This window comes from Ostreococcus lucimarinus, chromosome 6, assembly GCF_000092065.1.
Source record: "Ostreococcus lucimarinus CCE9901 chromosome 6, complete sequence".
Classification (NCBI taxonomy): Eukaryota; Viridiplantae; Chlorophyta; class Mamiellophyceae; order Mamiellales; family Bathycoccaceae; genus Ostreococcus; species Ostreococcus sp. 'lucimarinus'.
Genome location: NC_009360.1, coordinates 782,500 through 798,922, shown reverse-complemented (window position 1 = coordinate 798,922; position 16,423 = coordinate 782,500). Strand labels below are relative to the sequence as shown.

Genomic DNA, 16,423 nt, shown 5'->3' with positions numbered 1-16,423 from the left:
CGTCGCCGCGTCGCCGTCGTCGTCGCCGTCGTCGCCGTCGTCGTCGCCGTCCGCCGTCAGCGCCACCGGCGCGCCGCCAACCTTGTGCGCGCCGCGCGCGCCGGCGTCGGCGAACGCGCGCGACTCTCGGCGCGACGTCAGCCGACCCGGGTAACACAGCGTCGGACGCGCGCTCGCGAGCGCTCGCGCGCCGTCGTCGTCGCTGTCGTCGTCGTCGACGTCCATGCCGCGCGTCACTCTCTGACGCGCGCGCGGCGGCGAGTGGAACGATGCGCGCGGCGTGCGGCGCGCGGACGTGGCTCGAGCGCATCGGCGCGAGCGCGACGAAACGCTGGACCGCGTGCGGGGCGCCGCGACGACGACGACGCGCGACGACGACGACGCGCGTCGATGCGAATGCGAATGCGAGTGCGAGTGCGAATGCCGACGCGAACGGCGCGCGCGACGTTGATCCAGGGCGCGAGGGAGACGACGGAATCGCGCGCGCGACGCGGCGCGCTAAGGTGCTCGTCGTCACGGGACCGACGGCGATCGGGAAGAGCGCGGTCGCGATCGCCATGGCGCGCGCGCGACGAGAGCGACGAGACGCGCGCGAGGTTGAAATCGTGTCGTGCGATTCGGTGCAAATATATCGCGGATTAGACGTCGGGTCGGGGAAAGTGGGCGCGCGGGAGCTCGAAGCGTGCGCGCATCACATGCTGAGCGCGCTGGATCCGCGCGCGAGAGATGGGAGTGGAGAGTACGACGCGAACGCGTATTACGACGAAGCCGTAAACGTGATCGACGATATACATCGACGAGGGCGCGATGCGGTCGTCGTGGGCGGTGCGGGGATGTATTTGAAGTGGTTGACGGATGGGAAACCTAGCGCGCCGGGGTCGACGCCAGAGACGCGAGAGGCGGCGGAACGCGCCGTGGGCGAGGCGAGAGCGCGGGGGGGGTGGCGCGAAGCCGTGGAGTTGTTGACGCGCGCGGGAGATGCGGAGACGGGGAAGACGCTGAGCGAAAACGATTGGTATCGATTGACGCGAGCGTACGAAATCGTGCGCACGAGCGGGCAAAGCGTCAAGGCGTTCGCGCGCGAGAATCCTGAGGCGCGGTTTGATTTTAGATGTTTCTTTTTATCTTCGCCGCGCGTCGAGCTGTATCGAAAAATTGACGCTCGCGTGGAGGGTATGTTTGTAGATGGAATCATGGATGAAGCCGCGTGGTTATTGAATGCTGGAATCGCGCCGGGAGAAAACGTCCCGGCGCGGTCCATCGGTTACCGGCAGGCGATGGAGTACTTGGCAAAGGCTCGGGCGAAGGAGATCAAAGTCGACGACGCGTCGTTATTGGAGCTGGTGAATGAGATTCAGATGCTCAATCGCGCGTACGCGAAACGTCAATTCACGTGGTTTCGCGGCGAATCGCGCTACGCATGGATCAACGTCGACGACGATCGCGACGCAGTCGCTCGACGAATTTTGAGTGAGTTTGATCGCGATGAACATCGAGCCGGGGGCGAGGAAATCGGCGACTTGAGCAAGGACGAGTTGAACTTATTAAAACGGTACAGACCCGCGTTGACGGTCTTGAGCGACAAACGCGCGGTGAAACGCGTTTTAGATAGCATTAGCGCTTTAGTTTAGTTTGGTGCATCCTCCACGTTCTCCGCATTCGTAATCGATTCGACAGCTTCCTCACTCGCGGGCGTCACGACGGGTGGTTCTTCTTTTTGCTCTTCCTCACCTGCGTCCGCGTCGACGGGCTCTTCGGCGACACTTTCGCACTCCTCGACGCGCTCATCGGGCTTATCGACGACGACGTCGACGTGTGCGCCCTCCTCTGGCGCCATGAGATGTTGTGCTTCGTCCGGTAATATCTCGCCCTCAACGGCCACGTCCTCGATCGCCTCCGCGACGACGTCGGTCGCCTTCGCGGGGACGTCCTTGGGTGACGTCAGCGGCGCCTCGACGATCTCATGTTTTTCATCGATATCTTCAACGACAACATCGTGCGCGCCGTCTTCGTCTTCGTCCACCGCCACGTTCGCGCTCGTGATCCCATCCTTCAAGTCTACGAACGCGCGCGCGTGCGTCAAACTCTCCTCTGGGTACTCGCTCGCGAGGTACTCCAAGATGTACGTCACCGGCGCGCTCGGTCGTTTCTTGAAACACCCAGTCATCATATCCCGGAATAAATCATCCACTTTGCTCTCCTTCGCGTACGCTTCCAATTCTTCAATCATCTTCCGCGCGCCGCACGTCGCTGAATGCAGTGCGTGTTTTATTTTTAGCCGAATCGTCTTTTTTCTCAGTCAAAGCAAAGTCCAAGGTCTTTGCGTGCGTCGTCGCGCATTCTTCGACGCGGAATGACGTGCGCAGACGACGGCGAGGATGGCGCCGAGGAACCAGATGCGCGCGTCGCCTTTATACTTCGTCTCGCATCGTCGTGCGTCGACGCCGACATCGACGAACACGTCGTGGGGTTCGGTGACGGTTCGCGCGCAAAGACCTTGGACTTTCTCGATTGCGGACGCGAGGACGTGCTCGTGCTGCGGCTTCGCGCGACTTCGACGGTGAAAGCGAGGGCGAAGACGATGAATGGACTCACGTTGTCCTCCATCACTTCGCACGCGCTCGCGGACTCGACGAACGCCGGCGTCGTCAAGAGTGATGGAGGCGCGCGGGAAGACTCGCCTCGGCGACCTCGGCTCGAGCTCGTCGCGGACGGCGAGTGCGATCCAAAACAGCCTGTGTTGTTCATCGTGCGTCCGGACTGCGTGAACGACGAAAATTCGATCGGACTCGATGATTTGCGGAGTGCGATGTACGGCTTCCTTCCGCACGGGGCGTCGATGGACGAGCTTCACGCGACTTTACAGTGCTCATTCGTATCCGCGTTCGAGTCGAGTGCGTCGACGGAGAGTCAATCCTTTGCGAAGCATGTGCGGGAGTTTTTGGATGGGATTCAAGGCGTAAACGCCCCAGTTCAGAGTCCAGAGGCGTCACTGAAAAGCGTCGTCAAGGCGGGCGGGGCGTCGGGTCGTGCACTCTGCGACATCGATCCCGCCAAGGCGTGTGAAGACGAGGCTTTCGTGCGTCAGCTCGAAGCTGCGGCGGTTGAGTGGTGCGCGGTGATGTCGGCGGCGAAGACGAGGAACGAAAGCGAAAGCGTGATCACGGAAGAATGTGCAGGGGCAAACGAAGGACCGCTAGTGGAGATTCGTCTGTGGCGCGCGCGACATAACGACTTGTCAGGTTTGGTGACGCAGCTCTCCGATCCGAGCATGGACATTGTGTTGGACGTGCTGGAACGATTTGCGGCGAAGCACACTGCTTCTGTCGATGAATTTTCGTCTCGCGTGCGCAACGTCGCGTCGGCGTTTAAAACGCTCTTGGGAGAAATCACACACTTACACAGCGTGAGTGCTGACAACATCAAGTTTTTGTCCACGCTCGAGAGTCATTTCAAAGTGTTGAGTGAGGCGCTGTTGCCGGACGTGCTCCGCGCCATCGCGCCGACGCTTCGCGCACTTCGAATGGTTTGGGTAATTTCGCACCACTACAGTGACGACTCTCGAATGGGTTCCCTATTAGAACGCCTGTCAGATGCGCTCATTCATCGTGTTCGCGAATCGGTAAACTACCAGGAACTGTTTGCCCAAGCGTCGAGCGGACTTGGGGCGCACGCCACGTTGCGCGACGTACAACTCTCAAAGTCGATTATGGAATCTTGGAAGAGCGAATATTTGAACGCGCGAGAAGAAATCGAACGTTCAAATAGGGATTCAAGGTGGGAGTTTGATCGCGAACGCTTGTTCATGAAGTCGGATTACGTTGCGGACGTTTGTGCGGAATTCAGCGAAATGGTTATCGTAGTGAGTGATTTCCGCACGTTTCTCAGTCCGCGTCTCAAAGCAGTGACTCTCGATGCCGACGGCGTGGACGAAATCTCTGCGCGAGTGGATGCGCTTTGCCTTACAATTGAAATGTCGCAGCTAGACATCTTCGACTCGGCGAACGCAGCGAGTTGGAAGGCGATGCACAAGTCTTTCGTGATGGAAAAGACGCGCATCGAACGCGCGCTGTGTAACTTCATCGACGCATGCTTCAAGAGGTTGCGCAGTAGTGCGGGAGCGTTCGCGCTCGTTCAAGAGCTGAAAAGTACAATGCACGCGGACGACGACGAAGTACTGTCTGGATCGACGCGTATGACACTAAACAGTCAAATTCTTGGCAAGATGCAAGACGTCCTTGAGCAATTTTCTCGCGAGATCGATTCGACCCGGCACATCTTCAACAGTCACCGCCGCTCACCACCGCTCAATCGCGACCAACCAACCGTAAGTGGATCGATTCATTGGGTAAGATCACTGTTTTACAAGCTGCGAGTTACCATGAAATCGTTCAACGCGTGCGTCGAGGATCAACGAGGTATTCGCGACACGCCGGCGGCGCAAGAGGTGAACGCAAAGTTTTTAGCCTTGGCAAAACTTATCATGAACTACGAGAAGCAGCGCGTGTTAACTTGGAAAGAAGAAATAGACTCTACTTTGACATCATGCCTTATGCAACCTATATTATCGAAGAATGAGAGTGGGGACGACGTGATTATGAATTTCCACCCAGCGCTCACAAGCCTAATCAAGGAGACTCGAAATCTGGAACGACTTGGCTTCGACATCCCAGCAGAGGCGCGTGGCGTGGCATTGCAAAGCGAAAAATACAGCGCTTATAGATGCACGCTTAGTAAAATGCTCGCTCATCGTCGCGACGTACTCGATTCACTGTCACCACTGGAGCGTCAACTCTTCCGCACGCGCGTGGCGGTACTGAATAGCGCGTCTCTTCATCGAGGACTGAAGACGTATAATTGGAACTCTTTGGGTATTCCTGACTTTGTCGCGGCGTACACAACGGAACTTAAGGACTTTACAACTGTTATAGATGGCGTGCGAACGCACGCTGGCGATCTAGAGCGGTCAGTGAAAAAGATCTCGGTCTCATCATTCGTCGATTGTGAAGCACTGTCAAAATCCGGCGTTGAGCGCGAAAGCGGCGAACTGTTCGCTCAACTCGCCGCGCAATGCAGCAAAACGGCTTCGGTAGTGCGAGAGGAATACGTCAACATCATGAATCTTTTGCTTTGTGTCGAAGAAATCGTTTTCGGCACACGCACCGGGAAGGTTGTGCATTTGAGGGAATACTATGCCTATTGGGAGAGCGAGATTTACGACGCTCTCGTTCTCGCTGCGGAGCGGAACATTCTTCGATTAAGGGAGTATTTTGACAAGTCGCTCCCTTCGAACATCACTCTGTTTAAACTAAATATAACTCTGCGAGCGGGAGAAATCGTGTGCGAACCGCCGTTGAAAGAGCTCATTCGATCCATTGCATACGCGGCGAAATCCATTGCAAATGCCGCCTCAGTGCTCGGCCGATGGATGGACGGCACTTGTGTGGGGATGCCCACGCGGCGAGCAACTTCGAGCTCAGATTTGAGCCTCTCCACTTTACTTGCCATAGAACTCGACGATGACGCATCAAACACGGTGACTCATGCGTTCAACTTTGGGAATGAGGTTTCAGCGAACGAACGCGTGTGCGACGCGATGAGCTCTTTGAGCAACGTCTCACATCTCTTTGCGGGTGAAATCCGCCGCCAGATGGAAGTGTGGAAGCGATACCAAGCCGTGTGGAAAGACGACAAAGATCTCGTGATCGAAAAACATACGGAAAATATGAACGCATTGAGTCTTCAACGCGCTTTACTTAGATACGAGGACGTCATGAAAGCCATGGATGAGGACGCGAGCGTGGACATCGGCGCTGTGCGGGTGCGAGCCGACAAATTGACCACCCTCATTAAGAACAAGAGCGCTCAGTGGATCAAAGACATCGGTGCCGCGACGTATCATGCTGACGTCAAACTCCTGAATGACCTTTACGAGCACATGGCGGCATGCGAGAATACATTTTCAGTCGACGCACGTGATTTCCTCACCATGAAGAATCTGGTAAAGACGGTCAGAGATGTGCGCGAAAACACCGCGACCGAAGTGACGGCAAGTGGAGTGAACGATCGATTTGCCGTGAGAATGAAATACAGGATAGAACACGATCCCTCTGATCTTGAGCGCGCATCGGCGACGATTCCATCTTTTGAAAAGCTCCGCGCGCGCGCCGAACGTGTTTACGAAGGCATGACGTTGAAGATTTCAGACTTCAAGACGGAACTGAAAAGAACGGCGCGCCTATTTCAGGAGGAATGTGATGGCTTCGCGAACAGGCTCAAGGCTGAAGGCCCGACATGCGCCGATCTTTTGCTAAATTTAGACGCCGGCTTCGAAAGTTTTGAGACGTTTAAAGAAGAAATTCTCGGTAGATTGGATGCATTGGCCGATATTAGAGACAGTGAGCGCGTCTTTGGCGTCGATCAATGCTCGTTTGAATCGCTTGAGCAAGCAAAAACTGATTTGGATTCCATGGCAAAGATATACGAATGTCAACGAGCGTATCGAGGTCAGTTGCGACAATTTTACGAAACGCTCGTTCCAGAGTTGGTCGTCGCGAACGTGTACGCCTCTGTCGTGGCTTTTGGTCGAACGCAGCTCTCGACGCTTCCGAAGAGTCTTCATTCGCATCGCCTCTTTGCGGCTGTCCGGGAAGAAATTGACGACATCGAAACTGATTTGAACCTCATCGAAAGCTTGAAAGTTGATGCAATTCGACCTCGTCACTGGAAGTCTGTGTTTCAGACTGTTGATTTTGACGACGAAACCGTAAAGAGCGCGCAACTCTCGATGCGACACTTGAGTGAGATGAAACTTCACGCGCACGCGCAAAAAATCATGGACATTACAGCGGCGGCAGAGAAGGAGCTAAAAATTGAAAACGACTTAATCGCGATCGATCGATCATGGCGAGAAATGCGCTTTGATCTTAGACCTTACTCCAAAGGCAAAAGCAAGAAGCACGCGCAGCCCACGTACGTGCTTTGCGCCGTGGAAGAAATTACGCTCGCGCTCGAAGACACGGGATTAACTTTGCAGAGTATGTCGGCAAGTCGGTATGCTGATCCGCTCATCGAAAGCGTGCGCGAGTGGGAAGGAACGCTCGCATTAGTGGCCAATGTTCTACAGGTGTGGATCGACACGCAGCAACGTTGGATGTACTTACTCAGCATTTTTGGTGGCTCAGACGACATACGCACGCAGCTTCCTGAGGAAGCTGATCGTTTTGACAACATCGATACTGAAATACGCAAACTCATGGCGGAAACTGTGAAGACTAAATTCGTTTTAGACATGTGCAAATCCGAAGGGCGCTTAGAAACGCTGAAGAACCTTCGCGAGGAGCTGGAGATATGTCAAAAGAGTTTGAGTCAATATTTAGACACAAAGCGGGACGCGTTTCCGCGCTTCTTCTTCATCTCCGACGAGGAGCTGCTTTCAATTTTAGGTGCTGCCGATCCGACACTAATTCAGGAGCACATGTTGAAGCTGTTTGACAACTGTGCAAAGCTGACGTTTACGTCTGATAAAGCGTGCGTAGTCGGGATTACGTCCGCAGAGGGGGAATCGTTCAAGTTCAAGTCGCCCGTAAAAATTCAAGGCCCTGTTGAGGATTGGATGTCTGCCGTCGAAGAAGAGATGCGGGCAACCTTACGCGCGTTGTGCAAGTATGGAGTCGCGCGATACATGACGTGCGATCGTGAAGAATGGATAAAAGAACAGCTTGGAATGATCACCCTTGTGGGGTCGCAAATTTGGTGGACCTGGGAAGTGCAAAACGTATTCAAATCGATTCGCTCGGGCGATAAACTCGCCATGCGGAATTACAGCGACAAGCTCTCGTCGCAACTCGAGGTTCTCACGAAAATGGTTCGAGGCGAGCTTAGCTCGTGCGAACGAAAAAAAGTGAATACGTTGATCATCATTGACGTCCACGCGCGAGACATCATCGACTCTTTCGTTAGAGATTCTGTTTTAGATGAGTCAGATTTTGCGTGGGAGTCGCAACTTCGTTTCAAGTGGGACAAGGCACGCGACGACATCGTCATCAATCAGTGCAGTGGTGAATTCAGATATGGTTACGAGTACATGGGTTTGAATGGGCGTCTCGTAATCACTGGTCTAACTGACCGCTGCTATATCACGCTCACTACGGCGCTGACGTATAGACTCGGCGGTGCCCCGAGCGGGCCCGCGGGCACAGGAAAGACGGAGACCACAAAGGATTTGGCAAAGTCCATGGCTTTGCTTTGCGTCGTGTTCAATTGTGGTGAAGGATTAGACTACAAAGCTATGGGGGCCATTTTTAGTGGTCTTGTGCAGTGCGGCGCGTGGGGATGCTTCGATGAGTTCAATCGCATTGAGGCTGAGGTGCTGTCCGTCGTCTCATCGCAAATTAAGCAGATTCAAGAAGCGTTGAAGCACAATTTGTCACGATTCCAGTTTGAAGGAAAAGAAATCAATTGCGACGCACGCACCGGTATTTTCATCACTATGAATCCTGGGTATGCGGGTAGAACCGAACTTCCGGATAACTTGAAGGCTCTGTTCCGCCCCGTTACTATGATTGTGCCGGATTTGGAGCAAATTTGTGAAATTATGCTCTTTAGCGAAGGTTTCAACGCGGCGAAAGCTCTCGCGAAGAAGATGACGATACTGTACCGCCTGGCTAAAGAGCAACTTAGCAAAAGATCGCATTATGATTTCGGTTTACGCGCGCTTAAATCGGTGCTCGTCATGGCTGGCGCGCTGAAGCGCGATGCGCCCGAGCTCGCCGAAGAGGTAGTTCTCATGCGAGCGTTGAGGGATATGAATCTGCCAAAGTTTGTATTCGACGATGTCCCACTCTTTTTGGGTCTGATCGCCGATTTATTCCCTGGACTAGACTGCCCGCGTGTTCGATATCCTACTCTCAACGATGTCATTGAACAAGACTTGGCCAAGCATGGCTATCAAGTGTTGACGCGCCCGGGCGAGCAAGTGGACAAAATTATTCAGTTGTATGAGACTATGTTGACGAGGCATACGACGATGTTAGTCGGCGAGACTGGTGGAGGTAAGTCTGTCATGCTTGAAACAATCGCTCGCGCGCAAACTACGATGGGTCGAAATACGAAGTTGTACACTCTAAATCCAAAAGCGCAAACGGTGGCCGAACTCTATGGCGAATTGGATCCGGATACGCGAGATTGGACTGATGGTCTTCTTTCGAATATTTTTCGCGAGTGCAACAAACCGATGGCTATTGGACGTGAGAACGACTTCAAGTATATAGTATTTGATGGCGATGTCGACGCAGTTTGGGTCGAAAATATGAATAGCGTAATGGACGATAATCGCCTACTGACGTTGCCAAACGGTGAGCGGATTCGTCTTCAAGACCATTGCAAGCTTTTGTTTGAGGTGGCCGACTTAAAGTATGCTTCTCCAGCCACTGTAAGTCGTTGCGGAATGGTGTACGTAGACCCCAAGAATCTCGGCTTCAAACCGTTCCTCAAGACTTGGTCCGAAGGTGTCGGCGCCAAGCACCGCGAAACGTTATTGCGTATGTTTGACAAGTACATGGATAGAATGACGGCATTTTGCTACGACGGCACAGAACTTGACGGGCGAATGATTTCAATCGTGCGAACGTCGATCGATCGACCGGTGATATCTGTGGTAAAACAGTTCACCATTTTGATGCAAAGCTTTTTGGAAGCTCTCGATGACTCCACCAGCGACGTGGAGACGAGCCAGGATGATGACTACGTTCGGGCGATCGAATCGGCTTTTATCTTCTGCTTAGTGTGGTCATTCGGTGCGACTATCGTTGAAACGTCTGGAAACTCTGATCGTGCGAGATTCGATGACTTCGTTAGGCGACTCGCCAATTTCGGCAACGTTTTGCCGGCGGGCGCGACGTTGTATGATTATGGCTTTGATATCACTCGTAACACGTGGTACGAATGGAAAAGTCTCACCACTCCACTCGAGGTGCCACCAAACACTCCATTTTCGTCGCTCTTGGTTTCAACCGCGCACACGGTTCGCACAAACTGGTTAATCGACCTCATGTGCTCTTGTGACGCGCATACGCTTCTCACCGGCGATAGCGGAACAAGTAAAACTGTTGTCGTGAAGAACTATTTACAAAAGAGATTGCAAGATGGAAAGACGAACACGGTGACGATGAATTTCAGTTCTCGTACGACCGCAAATGATGTGCATAGCTCGCTCATGGATGTGCTGGACAAGCGCACGAAGGACACGGTGGGTCCACCCGTCGGCAAGCGTTTATTGTGCTTCGTGGACGATTTGAACATGCCTGCCGTCGATAAGTACGGTACGCAACAACCAATCGCGTTGCTAAAACTCATGATTGGCCGTGGAGGCACGTACGACCGCGGACGTGATTTGAATTGGCTGCAGATGAAGGATATTCAGTACATCGCAGCCATGGGGCATCCCGGCGGCGCACGAAGCGTTGTGGACCCACGCTTTGTTTCAATGTTCCAAGTATTCGAAATGCAGACCCCGGATGAGACCAATCTTAAGGTAATTTATGGTTCAATCATAACGAATACGTCAAAAACGCTGGCTCTCAAGCCCGGGACGCACGAACTCGTCGTAGATATGACTTTGGATTTATATAAGAGCGTCGTCTCCAAACTTTTGCCGACGCCGAGCCGATTTCATTACATCTTTAACCTTCGCGACTTAAGTCGCTTGTTCGAGGGCATGTCGAAAGCGACGTCAGCAAAAGTTCGAAACACCCCAGATTTCTTGCGCCTGTGGCGAAACGAATCGATTCGCGTGTTTCACGATAGGTTGATTGCGGACAAAGATCGCGACTTCGTACTGGGAAAAGTATCGTCACTTATTCGCCATGGGTGTACTGATGACACTTCGCCGATCACATCCAACCCGATTTTATTCGCCGACTACAGTCCACTAAAACAAATCGATGGAAGTGGATCGTCAGATGAAGTCGATCCTTCTAGTCGACTACGCTCGTACGCTGACGTTGGCGATTACGCCACCATCAAACCTTGGTTCGAGGACCTCATCAATCGTCGTAACGCCAAACTCAGCGATGGCTCAGCACCGACTAAACTAGTCTTGTTTGATCATGCGCTAGAGCATATCACGCGTATTCATCGCGTACTTCGAACAGAAAATGGACATGCGCTTCTCGTCGGCGTCGGCGGAAGCGGCAAACAATCGCTCGCGCATCTCGCCGCTGATATGGCGGGTTGTGAAGTGTTTGAGATCACGCTGACGCGTGGCTACAACGATGAGTCGTTCAGGGAGGACTTGAAAAAGCTATACAACGTACTTGGGGTGCAAAATCATCCCACGATGTTTCTTTTCACCGACAACCACGTCGTTGAGGAAGGATTTTTGGAGTTAATCAACAACATGCTCACCACGGGTACGGTTCCCGCGTTGTTCGCCGATGAAGAGAAGGACGCTTTGGTGAATGCGATTCGTGACGATTTGCACGCGAATAAAATTTCTGTCACGCGCGATGAAGGTTGGCGATACTTTATTTCGCGTTGCCGAAAGAACTTGCACATCGTCCTCGCCATGTCTCCCGTCGGCGATACGTTGCGTCACCGTTGCAGAAACTTCCCCGGATTGGTGAACAACACTGTTATCGACTGGTTCACAGAATGGCCGAAAGAAGCATTGCTCGAAGTAAGCACTTCATTACTCATAAACGTAGATTTGCCAGAACAGTTCGCGGAGAAGATTAACGTGCACGTCGTGCACACGCACTGCTCGGCGATTGCTCTCAACGAAAAGTTCAAATCACAGCTGAAGAGACACAACTACGTCACTCCGAAGCATTATTTGGACTTTATCGCCGCCTATGAAGCAATGCTTAAGACGCAGCGCGCGTCAATTGAAACTTCAATCAAACGTTTGCGTGGTGGTCTCGACAAATTAATACAGGCGAGCACCGAAGTGGACGCAATGCGGACGAAGCTCAACGACGCGCAAATCGTCGTCACGCAGCAAGCGAAGGAGTGTGATGCTTTACTAGATCGCATCACGAAGCGCACGGCGGAAGTCGAAACTAAAGCAGCTAACGCAACGAGTAAAGAAGAAGATCTCATCAATGATTCAGCGCGTATCGCGAAGGAAAAGACGGAAGCTGAGGCAGACTTAGAGGCGGCAATCCCTGCTCTCGAAGAAGCCGCCGCGGCGTTGAATAATCTGAAAAAGGACGAGATTACCGAAATCCGATCGTTTTCTAAGCCAAACATCGCGGTTCAGCGAGTATGTGAATGTGTGATGATTCTCAAAGGACTGCCGAACGTCTCGTGGTCTGGAGCGAAAGGCATGATGGCAGATACAAATTTCTTAAGATCTCTCGTCGAGTTTGACAAGGATGGCATCAAAGAAAAACAGATGAAAGCCATTCGCGAGTACACAAAAGACTCAAAATTCAAGCCCGATGAAGTGATGAAGATTTCGACTGCTGGTGCCGGTCTGCTGAAATGGGTGTTTGCTATGATTAATTACAACAAAGTTGCTCGCATGGTGAATCCAAAGCGCGCCGCCGTCGCAAACGCGGAGAAGACGTTGAAGATTAAAGAACGCGAATTGGTTGAAACGAAGTCTGAGTTAAAGAGCTTACAGATCGAGCTAAAGCAACTCAGCACGCAGTTCGAAGAGAAGAGCGCGCGTCAGCAAGACTTGAAGGAAAGTGCCGAGCTAATGGCGAACCGTCTCGCCGCCGCCGAACGACTCATCTCGGGACTGTCGAGCGAAAAGGTCAGATGGACGAATGAGATGCAAGAACTGAATTCCCGTAAAGAGCGACTTGTTGGCGATTGTTTGATCACTTCCGCGTTCTTGTCGTACGCTGGAACGTTTACGTACGAGTTTCGTAAACAATTCGTTCACGATCATCTTGAGAAGAATTTGCTGGAGCTCGGCATACCGTTGAGTCAACCATTCAGACTCCAAGCGTTACTCACAGATGACAACGAAATGAATTCTTGGCTCGCCGAAGGGTTGCCAGGTGATGAGCTTAGCGTACAAAACGGTATACTCACCATGCGCGCCGAGCGATTCCCGCTGTGTATCGATCCGCAGATGCAAGCGGTAAAGTGGATCAAATCTCGCGAGGGCGCGCAGCTCGAAGGTAAGATTAAACGTCAGACCGACGCAGACTTTTTGAAACAACTCGAGCTCGCCATTGAATATGGTTTACCATTCTTGATAGAAAACGTGGGCGAGTACATTGATCCCGTTTTGGACCCGGTGCTGAAGAAGAGTTTCTACTACGCTCCAAACGGAGCGAAGATGATCAAGCTTGGCGATTCTGAAGTTGAGTGGGACGACAACTTCCGCCTGTACATGACGACGAAACTTCCAAATCCCCATTACGATCCAGATGTGACGGGTAAAACGATTATAATCAACTACTCTGTCACTGAGCTCGGGCTCCAAGAGCAACTTTTGAATGTCACGGTGAAGCAAGAGCGCCCAGATCTTGAAACAGAGCGAGAAAAACTCGTCAAGGAAACCGTCGCGAATCGAGCACTGTTGAAGAAACTCGAAGACACGTTGCTTTATGAGTTGTCCACCGCACAGGGTGAAATCGTTGATAACGTGGAGCTCATCGAAACACTCGAGAGCGCGAAGACAAAGTCTACAGAGATTTCTGAAAAGCTCGTGGCGGCGGCGCGTTCGGCGAAAGAGTTAAACAAGGCACAGTCGTGCTACTCTCCCGTAGCAAAGCGCGGCGCGATACTCTTCTTCGTCATTTCAGCGCTCTCTAATCTCAACGCGATGTACGAGTACTCACTTTCGAGCTTTTTGGATGTGTTCTGCAACACGCTTCATGTCACGCCCGTGCGCGATCAACTGGACGAGCGCTTGAGTGATCTTGTGGATAGGTTGACGTACGACGTGTACAAATTTGCATGTCTCGGTTTGTTCAAGCGCGATAAACTCGCGCTTTCGTTTCAAATGACTACGAGAATCGAAGACGGTGATGGACGATTGAATGGCAACCTCCTACGATTCTTCCTCAAGGGCAACGTCACGCTTGACGCCGCCTCCGGGGATTCGCAACCGCTTCCATGGTGGTCCGAACGTGGTTGGCAAGATTTAATGCATTTAGACGAGCACATCGCGGCTAATGACGACAAGTGCGCAACACTAAACGGAATCGTCGATCGAATCACGTCCAACGCCGATGCGTGGCGCGCATGGTACGACTGCGAACAACCCGAATCCGTAGCGCTTCCAGATGGTTACTCGGCGTCGCTGTCCAGTTTTGAGCGCCTATGCTTGTTGCGTTGCGCTCGATTAGATCGAGTCACGGTGGCGGTGTCGAACTACATCACTGAAACCATGGGTTCAAGATACGTAACGCCTCCGATTTCAGACTACGAAAGCATATTTAAATTGTCTTCCGCGCAGACACCTGTGGTGTTCATTCTCTCCCCTGGCGCAGATCCGGCGTTTGATATTTTTGCGTTGGGAGAAACGATGGGATTCAAGGCAGGAGGCAAACTGAAGTTCATGGCCCTTGGGCAAGGCATGGGACCTAAAGCCGAGGAACTTATTCTTACGTGCGCCTCGCGAGGTTTGTGGCTCATGTTGCAAAACTGTCATCTTCTCCCCAAATGGCTGCCGGCGCTCGAAAAAGTCGTCGACGGATTGGCGAACCCGCACAAAGACTTCCGTTTGTGGCTCACCACCGACCCGATCAAAACGTTCCCGATCGGTATTCTGCAAAAAAGTCTCAAAGTTGTCACAGAACCCCCCGACGGGCTCAAGATGAACATGAAGGCGTCGTACGCGAGATTGTCCGAAGACGTCTTGGGGAGTTGCGCGAACCCTTTCTTTAGATCTTTAGCGTACGTGCTGGCCTTCTTCCACGCTGCCGTGCAAGAGCGACGAAAGTACGGTAAGCTCGGATGGAACGTTGCGTATGATTTCAACGAAACCGATTTTCGAATTTCGTTCAGTTTGATCAAGACTTATTGTAACAAAGTTGCCGCCGTGAACACCGGCGGCGGCGGCTCGAGAATGATTCCGTGGGCGGCGTTGAAATATCTCATAGGTGAGGCCATGTACGGTGGACGCGTGAGCGATCATTACGATCGACGTATCTTGAGCGCGTATCTGGACGAGTACTTTGGCGATTTCTTATTTGATGGCTTTCACAAGTTCATGTTTTACGCCGACGAAGAAGCTCGAGTTCGTTATGAGTTGCCGCCGCCGGAATCTTCGTACGACGAGCAATCGCGCGTCATCGATGAACTTCCAGACGCGCAGACACCTGAAGTACTCGGGCTTCACGCCAACGCAGACGTCGCACACTCTACACGAGCAGCGAAAGCGTTATGGTCTAACGTCTTATCGCTCCAGAGTAAACTCTCCATTTCGGCTTCGTCGAACGACGAGAGCGCTGGCTCGAGCGATGGAAACGGCGCCTTGCTCGCCATCGTCAACGAAATCTTAAACGTCGTCACGAACGAAGATTTCGAGTTTGACTTGATAAAACTCCAGCGTCAGCGCGGAGATGAAGTTCCATCGCCGACGACCGTGGTACTCTTCCAGGAGATTGAGCGTCACAACGCGTTAAAGCTGGTGCTTCGACACTCGTTGCGAGAGCTCGTCAAGGCGCTGAGTGGGGAAATCGGCATGTCGCGAGAACTCGACGCCGTCGCGGATTCACTCTCGCGCGGGCGCTTACCGGAGGAGTGGAAAAGTGTCGCGCCACCGACAGACAAAGACGTACAATCTTGGATGACGTGGTACAAGACGCGGGAGAAGCAGTACAAGTCGTGGGCCGTCGACGGCGAACCAAAAGTCATCTGGCTCAGCGGTTTACACTGCCCGGAAACGTACATCGCGGCACTCATTCAAACCGCGTGTCGCTCTCGTGGTTGGCCTTTAGACGCGAGCACGATGTATACGGAAGTCACCCCGTACGTTTCCGCGGATGAAATCGACGCCAAACCCGAGATAGGCTGTTACATCTCGGGTTTATTTCTCGAAGGCGCGATTTGGGACGCCGAACGCCGCGTCCTGGCGCATCCAAGCGACCGCGGCTTGGCGCGCGAGCTCCCCATCCTGCGTCTCGTCCCGATAGAACGCACCACGATGCCCTCTTCTTCCTCCTCCTCATCGACAACGAACGCTTTCAAAGCGCCCGTGTACTTCACTCAAAGTCGTCGCGACGCCATGGGTCGCGGTCTCGTCTTCCAAGCCGACTTGGCCTCGAGCGAGCACGCGAGCGCGTGGATCTTACGCGGCGTCGCGTGCGTCTTAAACATCGACGCGTGATCCGACGTCGATCTCACTCGTGTTTAAATAATCACACCATCGGTATTTCACGCGCCACGTTCGAACGCGCCGGGTTCGCGCGTCGTCGTCGTCGTCGTCGTCCCCGCGCGTCCGACCCGTCCCGTCGGC

The 16,423-nt window shown here is 53.0% G+C and overlaps 3 protein-coding genes across 3 annotated transcripts; 2 read left to right on the top strand and 1 right to left on the bottom strand.

Annotated features, from left to right (window-relative positions):
• Positions 1–488: 488 nt before the first annotated feature.
• OSTLU_3723 (predicted protein) lies at positions 489–1,532 on the top strand (the record flags this gene model as incomplete). The annotated part of the gene is made up of 1 exon (XM_001418535.1): positions 489–1,532. A coding segment is annotated over one exon (1,044 nt), but the record flags the coding sequence as incomplete, so codon positions are not given.
• Positions 1,533–1,627: 95 nt separating this feature from the next.
• Positions 1,628–2,230, bottom strand: OSTLU_32386 (predicted protein; the record flags this gene model as incomplete). Its single annotated transcript, XM_001418297.1, has 1 exon — positions 1,628–2,230. The coding sequence occupies one exon, from the start codon at positions 2,228–2,230 to the stop codon at positions 1,628–1,630; it is 603 nt and encodes a 200-aa protein (XP_001418334.1).
• Positions 2,231–3,121: 891 nt separating this feature from the next.
• On the top strand, positions 3,122–16,294 carry OSTLU_40832 (predicted protein; the record flags this gene model as incomplete). The annotated part of the gene is made up of 1 exon (XM_001418534.1): positions 3,122–16,294. The coding sequence occupies one exon, from the start codon at positions 3,122–3,124 to the stop codon at positions 16,292–16,294; it is 13,173 nt and encodes a 4,390-aa protein (XP_001418571.1).
• Positions 16,295–16,423: the final 129 nt, after the last annotated feature.